This window comes from Sciurus vulgaris (genome assembly GCF_902686455.1).
Source record: "Sciurus vulgaris genome assembly, chromosome: 16".
Classification (NCBI taxonomy): Eukaryota; Metazoa; Chordata; class Mammalia; order Rodentia; family Sciuridae; genus Sciurus; species Sciurus vulgaris.
The window spans coordinates 1,060,687-1,077,089 of record NC_136477.1 but is presented as its reverse complement, the minus strand read 5'-3'; the positions used below and the strand labels follow the sequence as shown (position 1 = coordinate 1,077,089).

The window sequence follows — 16,403 nt, the reverse complement described above, 5'->3', positions numbered from 1 at the left end:
CCTCCGTGGGTGTGCCCTGAGCCACGGGGCAGGCTGTGGCCCTCCAGGGTGGCATCTCCTGGGGCCCCCACGACACAGCCTCTGGGATGCAGTACGCACACTGGCAAAGGGAAGGACTGCGACTTGGACCCCCCACCCTCCCCGTGACCCGAGGCATCCAGGCCCAGTGGGGCCCCGCTGCTGCCTCCATCAGCCTTAAGCTCACAGCACGTTTGTCCCGTTGGCTGCCCTGGGGCTCAGCCAGCACCATCCCTAGCAGTTGAGGGCTGAGCCTGGCATGATGGCGGATGAAAGGACCCCTTCATTGGTGGGGTCACCTGCCAAAGTCACTGTCAGACCCACATTGTCCCCTTGTCCTCAGGGCCACTGACCTGGAGTGCCAGACTGATGCTGTCACCTCTCAAAGCACAAATCCTTGGCACGGGAAAACTGCTCACTCCCCGGGGCTGTGGGGGGAGCTCCTGCCGGGTCCAACTCATCTTCCTGGCACTGGGCTCTTGTGAGGCTGGCTTAGGGGCCGTGCTGTGGCCCTCAGGCCAGGGGTCCTGCCTGGCGGGGTCACAGACCTGCAGTGGGCCCTGTACCTGAATAAAGATGCTTCCAAGAACGTGGCACGGAGCCTTGTGTCGATTCTCAGGATCCAGGGCTTCTCTGTGCCCGTGGGGTGGGAGCCCATCCAGGCAGGGCCAGGTGACCCAGGGGTCAGGGTCCCTGGACTAGCACCTGGCAGTGGATGATGAAAGGGTGGCAGTGGGGCTGGGGCAAGGCTCCCCACCCTGCCAACACCCTGAACCCAGGGATAACAGTGAAATAAAAAGCAGGAAGTTGCCAGAAAGATGGGTACCTGCTGGACGTTCTTCTAAACCCCTTCAGGGGCTTCTGGAGCCCCAGGCCCGCCATGGTCCAGTGCACTTGGTCATGGTCGTGTTCCACTGCCCAGTGAGGTCAGACCCACCCCCCTCACACCAGAAGGAATGGAAAAGGAGGATGTGCTCCAGGAGGTCCCCTGGGCCGCAGCGGCCCAGGATCTCGCACACCCTGACCCTGGGCTCCCACTCGCCCCAGACCCTCAGCAGCCCGCCTTAATCCCCAACTGCCTGGCCCAGCGAGGTGGGGATGCCCTGGACCTGAGCCTCCAGAGTATCTGCCCAGCTCCATGGCACCCAAGACCCCTGCTGATCCCGGGCTCTGTCCCCATCCCACAGGGGGGCAGGGTCTTGGCGAACGAGACTGTCCTCCTTTTGCCCAACCCTTAAGGGGACTTCTGTCTCTGCCTGGCCTTCCGCCCCCAAGAGGCCCAGTTGGTCACTGACCTCAGAGGTGTTTGCAGCCATGAGACAGGGCCAGGTTCCACACATGGTTGTGAAGGTGGAATGACCCCCGATTCCACACCAGGACCCTCCTCCATCAGTCCATCCAACACAGAGCTGTCACCTCCTTCCCAGGCTCGGGTCCCTCTGAACTCTCCTCTCTCCCCAGGGCCCCAGTGGGCCCAGGTGATGCAGTCCAGTGTTATAGAGGCCAGCCTGCATCCAAAAGTGGGCTCTCGGAGTGGACATGGGGCCTGAGTGTGAGGCCAGTCAGGCACCTGTTACGTTCCCTCGCAGGCCTTGGGAGGGAGCCGGAGTGGGCAGAGGCCCCACACCCCAGTGGCTGCTGCAGGATGGGGGGTGAGGGCCTGGGCCCAGGACCTGTGCGGGGTGGCATGCCCTCCGAGTGCCCGCGCCAGTCCGGCCCTGGCCTGCACTGTGAGACAGCGGCCAGGGCCTCAGGTGCTCACACTGCCCCAGGAGGCAGCAGTGTCTTCTGTGTCCCCTGGCCCTGTGCCCACACCCTCGCCTTGGGGGCTGAGGGCACCTCGAGGTCCGGTGGGGGAGGGTGGTGGCCCCAGCCTCGCTGGCTGCATGGGAAGCAGGTGCTGTGCTCCCCATCTCCCCTCCCCTTGTCCACTCCTCTCCTGGAGATGAAGCCCAGCCCTGACAGCGCCGGCGGATGCACAAGTCTTGACTGTCCTAAAATCTGCATAGCTGTCCACTTCTAAAAGGGAGAATTTTGATAGATGTCAATTATATATTTGAATTAAAACACACACACATTCCAAGACTCAGGGGACCTGAAGCCTGTCTCCAGATCCCAGCCTTAGTCTCTCTGGGGCCAGTCTGGAGAGTGCATGTGGGGCCAGAGGGCCAGCATGGAACAACAGGCAGGCCACGGGCACCCACAGAGGCCACATGGGAGCTGGGAAGGGGCTCGGTGCAGGGCCTCCTGAGAGAACCTTTTGTTTTACCACTGAGCTGCATCCCAACCCTTTTTTATTTTGAAACAGGGTCTCCCTCCATTGCCCAGGCTGACCTTGAACCTGCCATCCTCCTGCTTCAGCCTCCTAAGTCACTAGGATGACAGGTGTGGCCGACACATCTGGCTTTGGCTGGGAATCTTGAGAAGGAAAAAAAAAAAGACAAAAATAAATTTAGGCTGAGTGCAAGGAACCTGCCCCAGGAGTGAGCACAGAGCTTATCTATGTGCCCATCTAGAAGAGGCAAAGCTCAACCACCTGGGGCCAGGTCTGGGGCCTGACAGGACAGGGCCTACCTGGATCCCCAAACCCACAAGATGACAAAAAAAATGTCTGTAGCCAAAGAAAATAAATCCATGAGCCTCTCTTCCCTGAGCATCTTCTCAGAGTCAGCCTCCAGATGTCTGATCACCACAGAACCATTCCTGAGGCTGTAGGCTGGGGTCAGGGCTTCCAGTTCACATCCGGGAGGCCAGCGTTTCTGGGACACAACTTGTATGTATGCAGCGCCTGCTGCTTTACCACCTATCTTCCTTCCTTATTAAGATCTTGCCCTAATGCTTTTCTTTGTGGGGGGCGGTACCAGGGATTGAACTCAGGGGCACTCAACCACTGAGCCACATCCCCAGCCCTATATTGTATTTCATTTAGAGACAGGGTCTGAGTTACTCAGTGCCGCACTTTTGCTGAGGCTGAGGCTGGCTTTGAACTTGAGATCCTCCTGTCTCAGCCTCCCAAGCCACTGAGATTACAGGCATGCACTACCAAGCCTGGCTCTTGTCCTACTTTTTTTTTTTTTTTTTTTTGGGGGGGTGGGGGGTGGCACTGGGGATCGAACCCAGGGCCTTGTGCATGTGTGGCAAGCACTCTACCAACTGAGCTATATCCCCAGCCCCTTCCCCTAATACTTTTAAAATTGTAAATAATAACCCGGTGTGGTGGCACACACCTGTAATTCCAGCAGTTCAGGAGGCTGAAGCAGGAGGATCACAAGTTGGAAACCAGCCTCAGCAGTTTAGCAAGGAATTAAGCAACTGAAGTATTGGCTCAGAAGTAAACTGCCCCTGGGCTTAATCCCCACTACCAGAGAACAAAAACAAACTAGACTAAATAATACACATATATAGGATTCTTCCCTTTTAAATCAAAGATCACTGAAGTCTTCATATGAAAACAAGACTTGACAGCCTTTTCTTTTTTTGGGGGGAGGGGTAGGTACAGAGGATTGAACACGACCACTGTGCCACGTCTCCAGACAGGGTCTCACTAAGTTGCTCAGGCTGTCCTTGAACTTGTGGCTCTCCTGCCTCAGTCTCCCAGATCGCACTCCACTGTGCCCAGCGCCCCACAACCTTCTTGCTCCCCAACCCGTCCCTGGCACATCCTGCCTCTGGATTCATCTCTTCTGGACATCTCTGGTCACACAGTGTCCTTGTGTCTGGCTCTGAGCACGAGGTCCCAGGTCCATCAGCACTGCACCTGTGTCACCTTACTCCAGACCCTGGTCAGGAGCTCCGAGTGTGGATGGGGCCTGCGGTTGATCTGGTCCCCTGCTCCTGCACACCTGGGTGCTTTCCTCCTCTCGGCCGCTGTGAACCTGTGAGTGTAAGTACTTGCTCGAGGCTGGGTGCCCGTTAGACGTGGGACTTCTGGATGTGCTACTGTCTTCCAATGCCCCGGCCCTTCTATTCTTCATTTTGAGGCAGGGCCTTGCTAAGTTGACAAGGTTGGCTGGAACTTGCCACACTCTGTCAGTCTCCCGAGTCCCTGGGGTTGCAGACACGCACCACTGTGCCCGGCACACTACTCTTCTTTACCTGTTTTTTCCTGGAATTTTTACTTTTGCAGTGCTAGGGACTAAACCCAGGGCCTTGCCCGTGCTGGGCAAGCACTCCACCACTGAGGTGCAACCCCAGCTCCCACTTAAATATGCAGAAAGAGGCCAGCCAAGCCCGTGGCACAAGACTGTCACGTCAGCCACTTGGGAGGTTGAGGCAGGAGGATCAGAAGTTCAGTACCAGCCACAGTGACTTAGGGAGAACTCTGTCTAAAAAAAAAAGAGCCCCCCAGGCTCAATCCCCAATACCACACATACTGTAGGGGTGGGACCACCCCGCCCCCCACCCACACCCACAGCAGCCTCCTGTCCCCACCTTGATTCCACCCCATGTCCACCCAGGCCCCATGGGGTGGGGGCTTGATGCTCTCTTCATCCACAAACATTTCCACTTCAATCAAAGGATGCTTCCTAAAACTTTTTAAAATATTTTTTAATATGGAAGGTTTTAAACATACATCAAACAGACCCTGGGAAGTTCCACATGCCAACACCCAGCTTCATCAAGATGACCAGGAGCCAGGTGCGCTGGCCACACCTGTCATCACAGCTGCTTGGAAGGCTGAGGCAGGATGATGGCAAGTTCAAGGCCAGACTGGACAACTTAGTAAGACCCTGTCTCAAAATTATTTAAAAAAAAAAAAAGGGGGGGGGGGGTGGCTCAGTAGTAGAGCACTTCACTAGCATGTGTGAGGCCCTGGGTTCCATCCCAACACCAGAATAAAAAAGAAAAAGGAAAGATTAATTGGGTCTGTCTTGAACCTTGAACTTTTTTAAGCTTTTATTTCTAGCACTGGAGATTAAACCTGGAAGGCTCTGCCACTGAACTACACCTCTGGCCCTTATTTTTATTTCACAACAGGGTTTCACTAAGTTGCCTCTAGTGAGCCCAATTCTAGGTGGTCCTGGAACTTGCCATCCTCCTGCCTCAGCCTCCCGGCCACGTGTGCGGGAGGACCTGGCTCTCTGATACTGTCTTTAACTCCAGGGCCTCTCTTGTTCTCTCTTTGCTGCAGGGTGGCAGGGGTAGACCTGGTCAGGCACCGTGTCTCCAGGGCCTCTCCAGAGCCCAGCTTCCTCCTCCATAGGCACCCCCATGCCTCCTCTTGGATGCCACCCCAACTCCTCAGAGGGAGGGAGGTGGAGCAACTGGCAGGAGAAGAGGAGGTAGGGAAGGGAAGGCCTCCGTAAGGTATCTGAACGTAATCGTCAATTCCAAGTCAAGAGAGGAACGGAGGCTGTATGCGGGCAGGGGTCAGGAACGACGTTTCACAGCGGCGAGGAAGGCTCTGGGCAGAGGAACCCACCTAGGCTGGTGCCAGGACGTTCATCGCGACTCTGACCCGCACCTGTGTAGGCAGAAGTGACAAGTGATGATGGACAAGTCAGCGTGTATGGCTGCAGCTGCGAGAGGAGATGGAAAGATCCGGGACCAGCCCAGGCAAGGCGAGCAGGGGAGACAGGAGGGGGACAGGCTGCCCCGCCCACCCAGACTCAGTTGGCCCGAGGCTGCGCCCTCAGCCAGAATGGGTCTATCCCAGCCGGTCCACCTGGAGAAATCTCACGGAAGCCCAGCAGGTCCACAGGTTGCTGAAGGCTGGGCCCCTGGCACTGGGCGGCTTTGCAGGTGGACACGCCAGGCTGCTCTCAGAACCCCGAGGCAGGGCCACATCCCCTGCGCAGGGCACCTCAAAAGAGAGTGGGCCCGTGGGCTCGGGATTGTGGGAGCCTCCCCACCCCCGGAGCACCACCCAGGCGGAGGTTTGGGGCTTGGGGTGCACAGCCACTCCCAGCCGGTGCTGACCTTTCCAGTGGGGGCGAGTAGGAGGGCGCCTGCCTCGGAGCACGGCACCGTCTCGAGGAGCCCCAGTTCCGGGGGCGCCACGTGGAGCGGGGTCCCTGGCAGGAGGAGGGAGGGCTGGCGCGGGGCGCAGGGAAGCCGGGGCCACCGGAGCGGGGGACTTCAGCTCGCGGCGCCCGCACATGCGGACGCCCAGGTCCGCGCCCACGGCGGGGGCGGGGCTGCCACGTGACCGCCGGCCCGGCCCGCGCGTGCGCGTTGCGGCCGCCCATTGTTGGTCGCGGTGACGTCGGAGGGCGGGGCGGGGTGGGGCGGGGCGCGCGGCCGGGAGGCGGGCGGCGGGCGGCGGGAGGGCAGGAGCGTCCCGCGCCGCCGCCGCCGCCTCGGCCGCCAGGAGCCGCCGCAGCCCGCCGAGCAGCAGAGAGTCGCGGCCGCCCCCGGCCCGGCCCGAGCAGCCCCGCGCCGCCGCCCCCGCCCGGCCGCCCCCGCCCCGCCGCTGGATGCCGGCGGCCGGCGGCCGAGCTCGCAGAGGCGGAGGGCGGCGCGGGCGGCGGCGCGGGCGGCCGGCGGCCGAGCGGCAGGAGCGCGGGCCCGAGCGCTAGCGCCCGCCATGCCCGGCTCCACCGGCCAGCCGGACGGCGGCGGGGGCGGCGGGCCGGGGGCTGCGACCGGCGGGGACCCCAGCCCGCGCCCCCCGCCCCCGGGCGCCGAGGAGGCCGCGCCCCGGCCGCCGCCCGAGCCCGACGACGCGGCCGCCGCGCTGCGCCTGGCGCTGGACCAGCTGTCCGCTTTGGGGCTGGGGGCCGCCGGCGGCCCGGAGGAAGAGGGGCCGGCGGCGGGCGGCGGGGACGGCGCGGCGGGCGGCGTGGACGGCGGGGAGGCCGAGCCTGCGCCCCCCGACGGGCCGGAGGCCGGCGCGTCCCTGGCTGTGGCGCCCGTCGTGGCCCCTGGCGCGCTGCCGCTGCTGGAGCCCGACGTGAGCCCTCCTCCGCCGCCGCCCCGGCCGTCGCCGCCTGACCTGTTCGCCGGCTTCGCGCCCCATCCCTCGGCTCTGGGCCCCCCGACGCTGCTGGCCGAGCAGATGAGCGTGATCGGCAGCCGCAAGAAGAGCGTGAACATGACCGAGTGCGTGCCGGTGCCCAGCTCGGAGCATGTCGCCGAGATCGTGGGTCGCCAGGGTGAGTGGCCGCCGTCGGGGGCACCGCCTGCCCCAGGAGGGGTTCTCCACGGCCCAACCCGTGGCTGAGCACTGGACACGCCCCGCGTGGGCTCCGGCCTGGGTGGCCGCCTTGAGCCTTTGTCCAGCCGCCGGCCGTGGGAGAAAGTTGGGCGCATCCCGCGCTCCTCCCATCGCTCTCAGGCCCTCCGCCGCCTTTGTCTGGGCGACTGCAGCGAGTACAGGCTTATGCCAGCAGCCGATGTCCAGCACCCCCCCGCCGCCTGCAGGGACACCCCAAGACAGGGATGGGAGTATGGCCCGGGCTGGGCGGTGGGCGCTTTACCCCCGCCACAGGCATGGGGCGGGGCCGGCTCAGATTTGGAGGTGGTTCAGGGAGGGCCTGCAGGGTCAAGGAGGGAAATCTGGCAACATGGAGAGGGGGCCTCCCAGCGCCCCCAATCTAAGGACCCGTTCAGGGTGGGTTGCTAAGGGATGTGAGAGATGCCTTGACCGTCTCTGTGCCCCTCGTCAGGGATCCCGGATTGTGGAAGGGGCAGCTGCAGAGCTGTTTCTGGGGCACCTCCACAGCCCTCCTCCACAGGCCGGCACTGGGCAGGCCCAGGGTGTGGGGGTCCCGGCAGCAGCATTGTCAGAGCGTCCCTGTTGCCCGCCCCATTGTTCTCTTTGTTAGAGAGCCAGGCTGGATTTGCAGGGTGACATCAGGCTGGCCGATGCTCATTGGCCCTCTAGCTGTGGGGCGGGCAGGCGGGTGGTGGGCAGTGCCCAGCCCCAGCACACACCCACCGCCCGTTATCATCCTGTCCTCCTCCCCCACCACCTCACTGGCCTCAACTTTCTCCTTCCTTCCCACCTGCCCCTCCCTGCTTCTAGCTCCCTGCTGCACGCCTGTGATCAGCCAGGTTCTAGAACTCAGGGTGGGGCTAGGTGGGGCTGGAGGTGGGGCTGCCAGACACTCAGGCTGGAGGGCAGCCTCTGGACTCTCAGTAAAGGGAGCCAAAGAAGGATGTGGGGGATTTGAACCACAAGGTAACCTGTTACCCTGGATGCAGGCAGGGGACCACAGGATGCCCCCCCTCAGCACCGCCTTCTCCTAGTTCCAGGTGGGAGGAGCAGTCGCCCAGCAAGCACCCTTGTCTTTCCATCATTCATTTGTTCACCTTGTGTGGGAACATACTGAGGGTCAGGCATTGTGCTGCGCTAGGACCATCATGAGGCAGTGGGATGGGTGGCTCGCTGAGCCCTCTGTCCCGACAGCAGGATCCTGGGCAGGACTGCTGTTTTCACACCCCCTTGCTGCCTTCCCACACAGGCCCCTGGGCCAGCTCCTTTGTACTGTGTCTAAAAGCTGGTGGGAACAGACCTGCAGCTCAGGCCTGGGGTCTTCTGCGCAGTTCACCAGGCAAGTCCTGCGGGAAAGGGGGGTGTGTTCTGTGTGAAAGCAGGTGTCCTGACACCTAAAGGTCCTTAGAGGTCTGCAGCCACTCCGGGTGGGGTCAGCAGAGCACATCTGGCCCCAGGACCTCAGGCTGAGCATGCTTTAGAGGCAGGGTCATGGGGAACCCCCCTGGGAGCACCAGGTTTGGCCCCGATCTCCTGGTTGTACACTTGGCAGCCCTTGTCTCGTGCCAGGCTGGCATCTTGCATGCAGCAGACAGCAAGGCAACCCTGGGATACCGGGGACCCTGAGCACTCAGCCTGCATGCTGCAGTGTTCCCCTGGCCCTGAGTGGACAACAGCCCCTCCTTCTGAGCTGGAGAAGATAGCACTGCCCATGGGGTTGTTTTGAGGATTCTCAAACAAGATGCTACTTCCAGTCCCAGCTCATCAGGACACACAGTAGCCTCCCCATAAGTGGGCACAGGGCACCAGGGAAGGAACCCTGAGCACCAGGCCAGGATGCCAGCTTCAACAACCCGCCCCTCCCGAGCTTCAGAACCCACCTGTGGCTCCCGGCTCCCCCCACATCAGTTGTCAAGTGTGTCCAGTCCTTTGTATCTTAGCCCTGCCTACGCTGTCTCTCTGCTCTGTACCCCATCCTCCACCCTGGGACTCCTGTCACACCCCAGGTTTATGCTGCCCTCCCGTGGAGGGCAGGAGAGGGACACCTGTCTGGCCTCCCCCAAGACCTGGTGTGGTCCTCTCCTTGAGCCTGTTTCCTTAGTCCTTGAATGGTTCCAGGGCCTCCGGGGGCACAGTACGGTCGTTACACTCCGTGAGTCCTGGGCAGAAGCAGCTCTCTTTTTCTTCGTCAGCTCCATCTTTTCCATGGGGGCAGGGCATGCTGCAGACTGAACCCAGGGCCCCACTACCACTGAGCTGGGCCTCAGCCCGTTTTATTTTTTTCTTTGATACAGGGTCTCACTAACTTGCTGAGGCCTTCCTTGAATTTGTGATGATCCTCCTGCTTCAGGGTCTGGAGAGCTGGATCACGGGCATGGCCGCCACATCTGGCATGCCTATATCTTTATTGAGCTAGCCTCTGCTGGCCTCCACTGGTCCTGCCTTGTCTGTGGGTCCTAGAGAAGGTCCTTGCTGCTTCTCAGGTCTAGATAGGGAGGGAACTGCTGGTCATAGGTGGAGAGGGGCAGGCCAGAGTGAGGGTCTGCAGGGGGTGGATAAGAAGAACTTGAGCCTTCTTGTGGGGAGACAGAGTAGAGATGCCCAGTGGGTCAGCGAAGGCCACCCAGAGGCCACTGCACGCTACCTGAGGGTTCCATCTGAGACTCTCCCAGCTACCTTCTCCTGCCCTGCCCCTACACATCTGTGCCATGCAGCCGCCTCCCGCTGCAGGTTTCCCAGGCAGGACCCTGGCCTGGCTGTGGAAGGGTGCTCAGTGCCAGGGCGTGCTGGAGGGAACGGTGCAGGAGGCAGGACGTGGATAGAAGCCACCAGGATTCCTTTTCTCTCTGCCGTCCTCCCAGGCAGAGAACAGTGGCCTCAGACTACCTGCTCAGCCCAGGGGGCCCAGGTCCTCACTCCTCCCCGTACCTGTGCCTGCCCTAGCCCTGGGCGCCCGGCAGTCCCCCACCCGATACCTCTGTGCTTTTCTGGTGTCTAGGGATGGTGCTGTGATGTTGGGGGGACTCTGCCTTGTGCCTGTGGGACCCTGCAGATCCCCAGTGTCACACCTGCTGTACTGAGCATGCCCAGTGTGGGACCAGTCGAGCCATGCCCACTGGTCTAGGCTCTGTGTGGGGCCGGTGTCCAAACATAGAGAGGATGGTGGGCGTTACTGGGGCAGGTCAGGGCTTGGGCCAGCCTCTGGCGTGGTCACCAGAGTTGGAATCGGGCGGGGCCCAGGAATCTGCACTTCATCCTTAACTGACTCTGGTAGCTCCTAGGACCCCCGGCCTGGGGCTCGCCCCTGCCACCATCCTCTCTTGTCCCACTGTGCCAGAGGGCAGAGATACAGCTCCCTCTCCTCGCCCGCCTCTGCCACTGCACAGGGGCTTGTGGGTGGGAGTTGGGGCAGATGACATCCAGTTGCACTGGGCTTGGGGTCTCCCCTTGAGACCTCTTGGCCATCAGGCTTCCACCCTGCCCTCTGGGACGGGGCAGGATGGGGCAGGCGAGGGGAAGCTGCTGGCTCCCGCCACACGCCCCTTCACCTGGGCCTCTCGCCCGTCCCTCCACACCCTGTCCCCCTCCTCATCGCAGTCAGCCCAGTTGGGCTGTGGCTGTCCGGTGCCCTCCTGCTGTGAGGGTGGGGGGTTGTGGTAGAAGGACCCGAACCAGAGTCCATCCCAGGGAGCCCCGCCCTGATGAATCCCGTGCCCTTGCTCTGCACCCTGATTTCCTCCCCTCTCTGCTTGGAGTGCGCAGCTGGGGCCCAGCAGGTCGCAGTCCTCCTTCCAGGGACTGAAAGCCCCTCCCAGCCAGGTGTGCTTCTGCTGCCCAGGAAGGGTTCCTAGACCACCACCCTGGCCGTGCAGTGCCAGCCATGGAGCACAGGAGACCCCGTGTGCACAGGGGTCCAGACCCCAGCCGGGCGGGCTTCCTAGAGGAGTGGAGAGGGCAAGGTGGGCCTGAGGAGCAGGGCTCTTGACGCGTGGGTGTGTAGGTGGCAAGAGGTGACCGGGAAATTGCTGGGGAGTGAGTGGCCACGCCCCCATGGGCAGTATGGGTGGAGTCGCACGCTAGGTAGAGGTTTGGGGTACCAGTGAGGCAAGTTGGCCAGGGACTCAGTGCTGGAGACTCAGGAGGACTTGTGTGTAGCACGAGTGGCCTGTGCTCAGGAGGTAACCAGAAAGTTAGCCGCCCTTCCTTGGGGTGTGTGGCCTCCTTGCTGGAAGCCCTGGGTGGAGAGGCCGCTGTCCTCAGATTGGTCTGCCCCTGCCACCTTCCAGTGGCCCCCACTAAACACTTGGGGCCACTGACCCTGCCCTGCTGTCCCATCTTCTGACCCATGTGCTGTCTGGGTGGCTTCTTCCTGGTCAAACCTTATGGTCCTGCTGATTTTCTATGTCCAATTCCTGGGGACATTAGCAACACTGTTACCCTCTGCCCCCTGCTGATCCTGAAACAGTGTGCATGTGTGGCCTCTGCCTCCCAGAAAGAGGCTGTGGGGAGGCAGCAGATGCCTGACCCGGCCTGGGTTTGCTGGTGCGGATGGCCAGGCCTGGGCAGGCCACAGTGGTCTTTACATGCCCAGGGCTGCCCAGACAGTAGTGACTGCCATGGTCAAAGATTCTTGTCTCCTGCAGGTTGGACCCCCAGTTCTCCAGCACTGACAAAGGCACCTGGCTATATCCCCTCAGAGACCCACCTGGGCCTCTCAAGGGGTCCTGAGTCCTGGCCCAGGAGCCACTCCCCTTGACACTCTGCCCACACTTACACTCTGACACTCTGTCCCACACTTATACTCTGACACTCTGTCCCCACACTTACACTCTGACACTCTGTCCCACACTTATACTCTGACACTCTGTCCCCACACTTACACTCTGACACTCTGTCCCCACACTTACACTCTGACACTCTGTCCCACACTTATACTCTGACACTCTGTCCCCACACTTACACTCTGACACTCTGTCCCCACGCTTATACTCTGACACTCTGTCCCCACGCTTATACTCTGACACTCTGTCCCACACTTACACTCTGACACTCTGTCCCACACTTACACTCTGAGACTCTGTCCCCACACTTATACTCTGACACTCTGTCCCCACGCTTATACTCTGACACTCTGTCCCCACGCTTACACTCTGAGACTCTGTCCCCACGCTTATACTCTGACACTCTGTCCCCACGCTTATACTCTGACACTCTGTCCCCACGCTTATACTCTGACACTCTGTCCCCACGCTTATACTCTGACACTCTGTCCCCACGCTTACACTCTGACACTCTGTCCCCACACTTACACTCTGACACTCTGTCCCCACGCTTACACTCTGACACTCTGTCCCCACGCTTACACTCTGACACTCTGTCCCCACACTTACACTCTGACACTCTGTCCCCACGCTTATACTCTGACACTCTGTCCCCACGCTTATACTCTGACACTCTGTCCCCACACTTACACTCTGACACTCTGTCCCCACGCTTATACTCTGACACTCTGTCCCCACGCTTATACTCTGACACTCTGTCCCCACGCTTATACTCTGACACTCTGTCCCCACACTTACACTCTGACACTCTGTCCCACACTTACACTCTGACACTCTGTCCCCACACTTATACTCTGACACTCTGTCCCCACGCTTATACTCTGACACTGTCCCACACTTACACTCTGACACTCTGTCCCCACACTTACACTCTGAGACTCTGTCCCACACTTACACTCTGAGACTCTGTCCCCACACTTATACTCTGACACTCTGTCCCCACTTACACTCTGACACTCTGTCCCCACACTTACACTCTGAGACTCTGTCCCCACACTTACACTCTGACACTCTGTCCCCACACTTACACTCTGACACTCTGTCCCACACTTACACTCTGAGACTCTGTCCCCACACTTATACTCTGACACTCTGTCCCCACACTTACACTCTGACACTCTGTCCCACACTTACACTCTGAGACTCTGTCCCCACACTTATACTCTGACACTCTGTCCCCACACTTACACTCTGACACTCTGTCCCACACTTACACTCTGAGACTCTGTCCCCACACTTATACTCTGACACTCTGTCCCCACGCTTATACTCTGACACTCTGTCCCCACACTTACACTCTGACACTCTGTCCCCACACTTACACTCTGACACTCTGTCCCACACTTACACTCTGACACTCTGTCCCACACTTACACTCTGACACTCTGTCCCCACACTTACACTCTGACACTCTGTCCCACACTTACACTCTGACACTCTGTCCCACACTTACACTCTGACACTCTGTCCCCACACTTATACTCTGACACTCTGTCCCACACTTACACTCTGAGATTCTGTCCCCACGCTTACACTCTGACACTCTGTCCCACACTTACACTCTGACACTCTGTCCCCACACTTACACTCTGACACTCTGTCCCCACACTTATACTCTGACACTCTGTCCCACACTTACACTCTGAGACTCTGTCCCCACACTTACACTCTGACACTCTGTCCCCACACTTACACTCTGACACTCTGTCCCACACTTACACTCTGACACTCTGTCCCACACTTACACTCTGAGACTCTGTCCCCACACTTACACTCTGACACTCTGTCCCCACACTTACACTCTGACACTCTGTCCCACACTTATACTCTGACACTCTGTCCCACACTTACACTCTGACACTCTGTCCCACACTTACACTCTGAGACTCTGTCCCACACTTACACTCTGACACTCTGCCCCACACTGTGGACAAGGAGTTGGTGTCAAGGATCCGTGTCATTTCCTGGTGCTGACATAACTAAGTGACTTGAAATGCCTGGGCCAAAAGCCCTGGATCAAGGTGGGCAGGCTGCACTGCCTCCTGAGGCTCCAGCGGGCAGCCTTCCTGCCTCTCCAGGGTCCAGTGTGTTGTGTCATGCTGGCCGCCACCGCCTTGTAGAACCATCACCCCCTCTCTGCCTTCACTGGCTCTTCTGAGGACACCAGTCGTGTTGGATTAGGGCCTCCCCTGCTCCGTCCAGGATGGCCTGTTTAACCAGTTACATCTACGGAGACCCAGCTTCCAAATTCAGGCCGTAGTATGTCCCTGCTGCTGTAACAAAACGCCTCAGACTGGGCAACCTGAATGACAGAAAGGGATGCTTAAGGCTCTGGAAGCTGGGAAGTCCAAGAGCAAGACACCCACAGACACGGGGCTCCCGAGGGCCAGGACTTCGCAGGCACGCCTTCTGAGTGTCCTCACAGCTGAGGTCCAGGGCAGCTCCCTAGTGCCCCCTTCATGAGACCCCATCCTATTCAGGAGGGTACCCCCATTCCCCCTAAAGGCCCCACCTCAGTGCTGTCCCACTAGATGTTATCTTCCAACCTGTAATTTGGGGGAGACATGGATTCAGACCACAACAGTCCCAGGCTCCTGGTGCAGATGAATTTTGAGCAGACAACCCTTCCAGTCCAGGGGAAACTGAGGCTCTGGGTGGGAGGGACAGGGGCATCAGGGAGGGGCTCTTGAGTTGCACGCGTTTCCCACCAGAGGCTGCCGCGGGCAGATGGCCCTCGGTCATTGGATCTCCCGTCCCCTTGCAGGGTGCAAGATCAAGGCGCTGCGTGCCAAGACGAACACGTACATCAAAACGCCAGTGCGCGGGGAGGAGCCGGTCTTCATCGTGACGGGCCGCAAGGAGGACGTGGAGATGGCTAAGCGGGAGATCTTGTCAGCAGCCGAGCACTTCTCCATGATCCGTGCCACTCGGAGCAAGGCGGGTGGGCTGCCCGGCGCCGCCCCCGGTCCACCCAACCTGCCCGGACAGACCACCATCCAGGTGCGAGTGCCCTACCGCGTGGTGGGGCTGGTGGTGGGGCCCAAGGGCGCCACGATCAAGCGCATCCAGCAGCGAACACACACGTACATCGTGACGCCGGGACGCGACAAGGAGCCGGTGTTCGCCGTGACCGGCATGCCTGAGAATGTGGACCGCGCTCGCGAGGAGATCGAGGCGCACATCACGCTGCGCACCGGCGCCTTCACGGACGCCGGCCCCGACAGCGACTTCCACGCCAACGGCACAGATGTCTGCCTGGACCTGCTGGGGGCCGCCGCCAGCCTCTGGGCCAAGGCCCCCCACCCCGGGCGGAGGCCCCCCGCGGCCGCAAGTGGCCTCCGCGGGGACAGTGCCCTGGGCGCCCCCAGCACCCCTGAGGCCTTCTACGCGGGCAACCGTGGAGGGCCGCCGGTGCCCGACGCGGGCCCCGCCAGCCCCTATGGCGGCTCTGGAAATGGGGGCTTCACTTTCGGCGCGGACGGCGCTGGAGCCCCCACAGGGACGGCCACCCCCGAGGACTGTGACTTTGGTTTTGACTTCCTGGCCCTGGACCTGACTGTGCCCGCGGCGGCCACCATCTGGGCCCCCTTCGAGCGGGCCGCGCCCCTGCCAGCCTTCAGTGGCTGCGCGGCGGTCAACGGGGCCCCAGCGCCCGCCTCCACGGGTGCGCGGCGCAGCAGTGCGGCGGGCACCCCGCGCCATTCGCCCACGCTGCCCGAGCCTGGAGGCCTGGGCCTGGAGCTCCCGCTGACGCGGCGCGGCGCCCCCGACCCGGTGGGCGCCCTACCCTGGCGGCCCCCGCAGACCTCCCTGCCACCCTTCTCCAGCAGCGCCAGCTTCTCCGCGGCCACCTCACTGCCCAGCAGTGCCTCGGCCTCCTCCGCCCTGGACTCCAGCGCCACGGACAGCAACCGCAAACCTTCCGCCTCTGCGGCCGCTGGGGCCCCAGGCCCACCCGCCGCCGCCCCAGCGCGGGAGTGCGTGGTGTGCGCTGAGGGCGAGGCCATGGCCGCCCTGGTGCCCTGCGGCCACAACCTCTTCTGCATGGACTGCGCGGTTCGAATCTGCGGCAAGAGCGAGCCCGAGTGCCCCGCGTGCCGCACACCGGCCACCCAGGCCATTCATATCTTTTCCTAGTGCGCGCTCCACCGTCGCCGGGGCCTCCCCGGGCCCGCGGCCGCTGCCGGCGGCGCTGGGGGCCTGACGGCGGGCCGGCCGGGCGGGGCGGGCGGGGGCGCGGCCGGGCGCGAGGGGCCAGCCTGATGCGAGACTGCTTTAACTCCTGTGCCAGGCGTGGAGACGGCCAGCCGGCGGCCCAGCGGCAGCACCGCGCTTCTTGACAAATGACAGTATTGAGTGGACAGGTTAAAATAAAACGGAGAGAAAAG

General features: G+C 61.2%; 1 protein-coding gene across 1 annotated transcript; it reads left to right on the top strand.

Moving 5' to 3' along the window:
• Nucleotides 1-6,250: 6,250 nt before the first annotated feature.
• LOC306646279 (RNA-binding protein MEX3D-like) lies at nucleotides 6,251-16,403 on the top strand. Its single transcript, XM_079114840.1, has 2 exons — nucleotides 6,251-7,112; nucleotides 14,780-16,403. Exons 1-2 carry the CDS (start codon nucleotides 6,545-6,547, stop codon nucleotides 16,150-16,152), a joined length of 1,941 nt encoding a protein of 646 aa, XP_078970966.1. The 5' UTR covers nucleotides 6,251-6,544; the 3' UTR covers nucleotides 16,153-16,403.

Excerpts from the sequence above, each read along its gene's own strand:
- LOC306646279 (XM_079114840.1), top strand. The coding sequence starts at position 6,545 with ATGCCCGGCTCCACCGGCCAGCCGGACGGCGGCGGGGGCGGCGGGCCG. Across the intron at positions 7,113-14,779 it reads CGAGATCGTGGGTCGCCAGG|GGTGCAAGATCAAGGCGCTG; the intron begins GTGAGTGGCCGC and ends GTCCCCTTGCAG.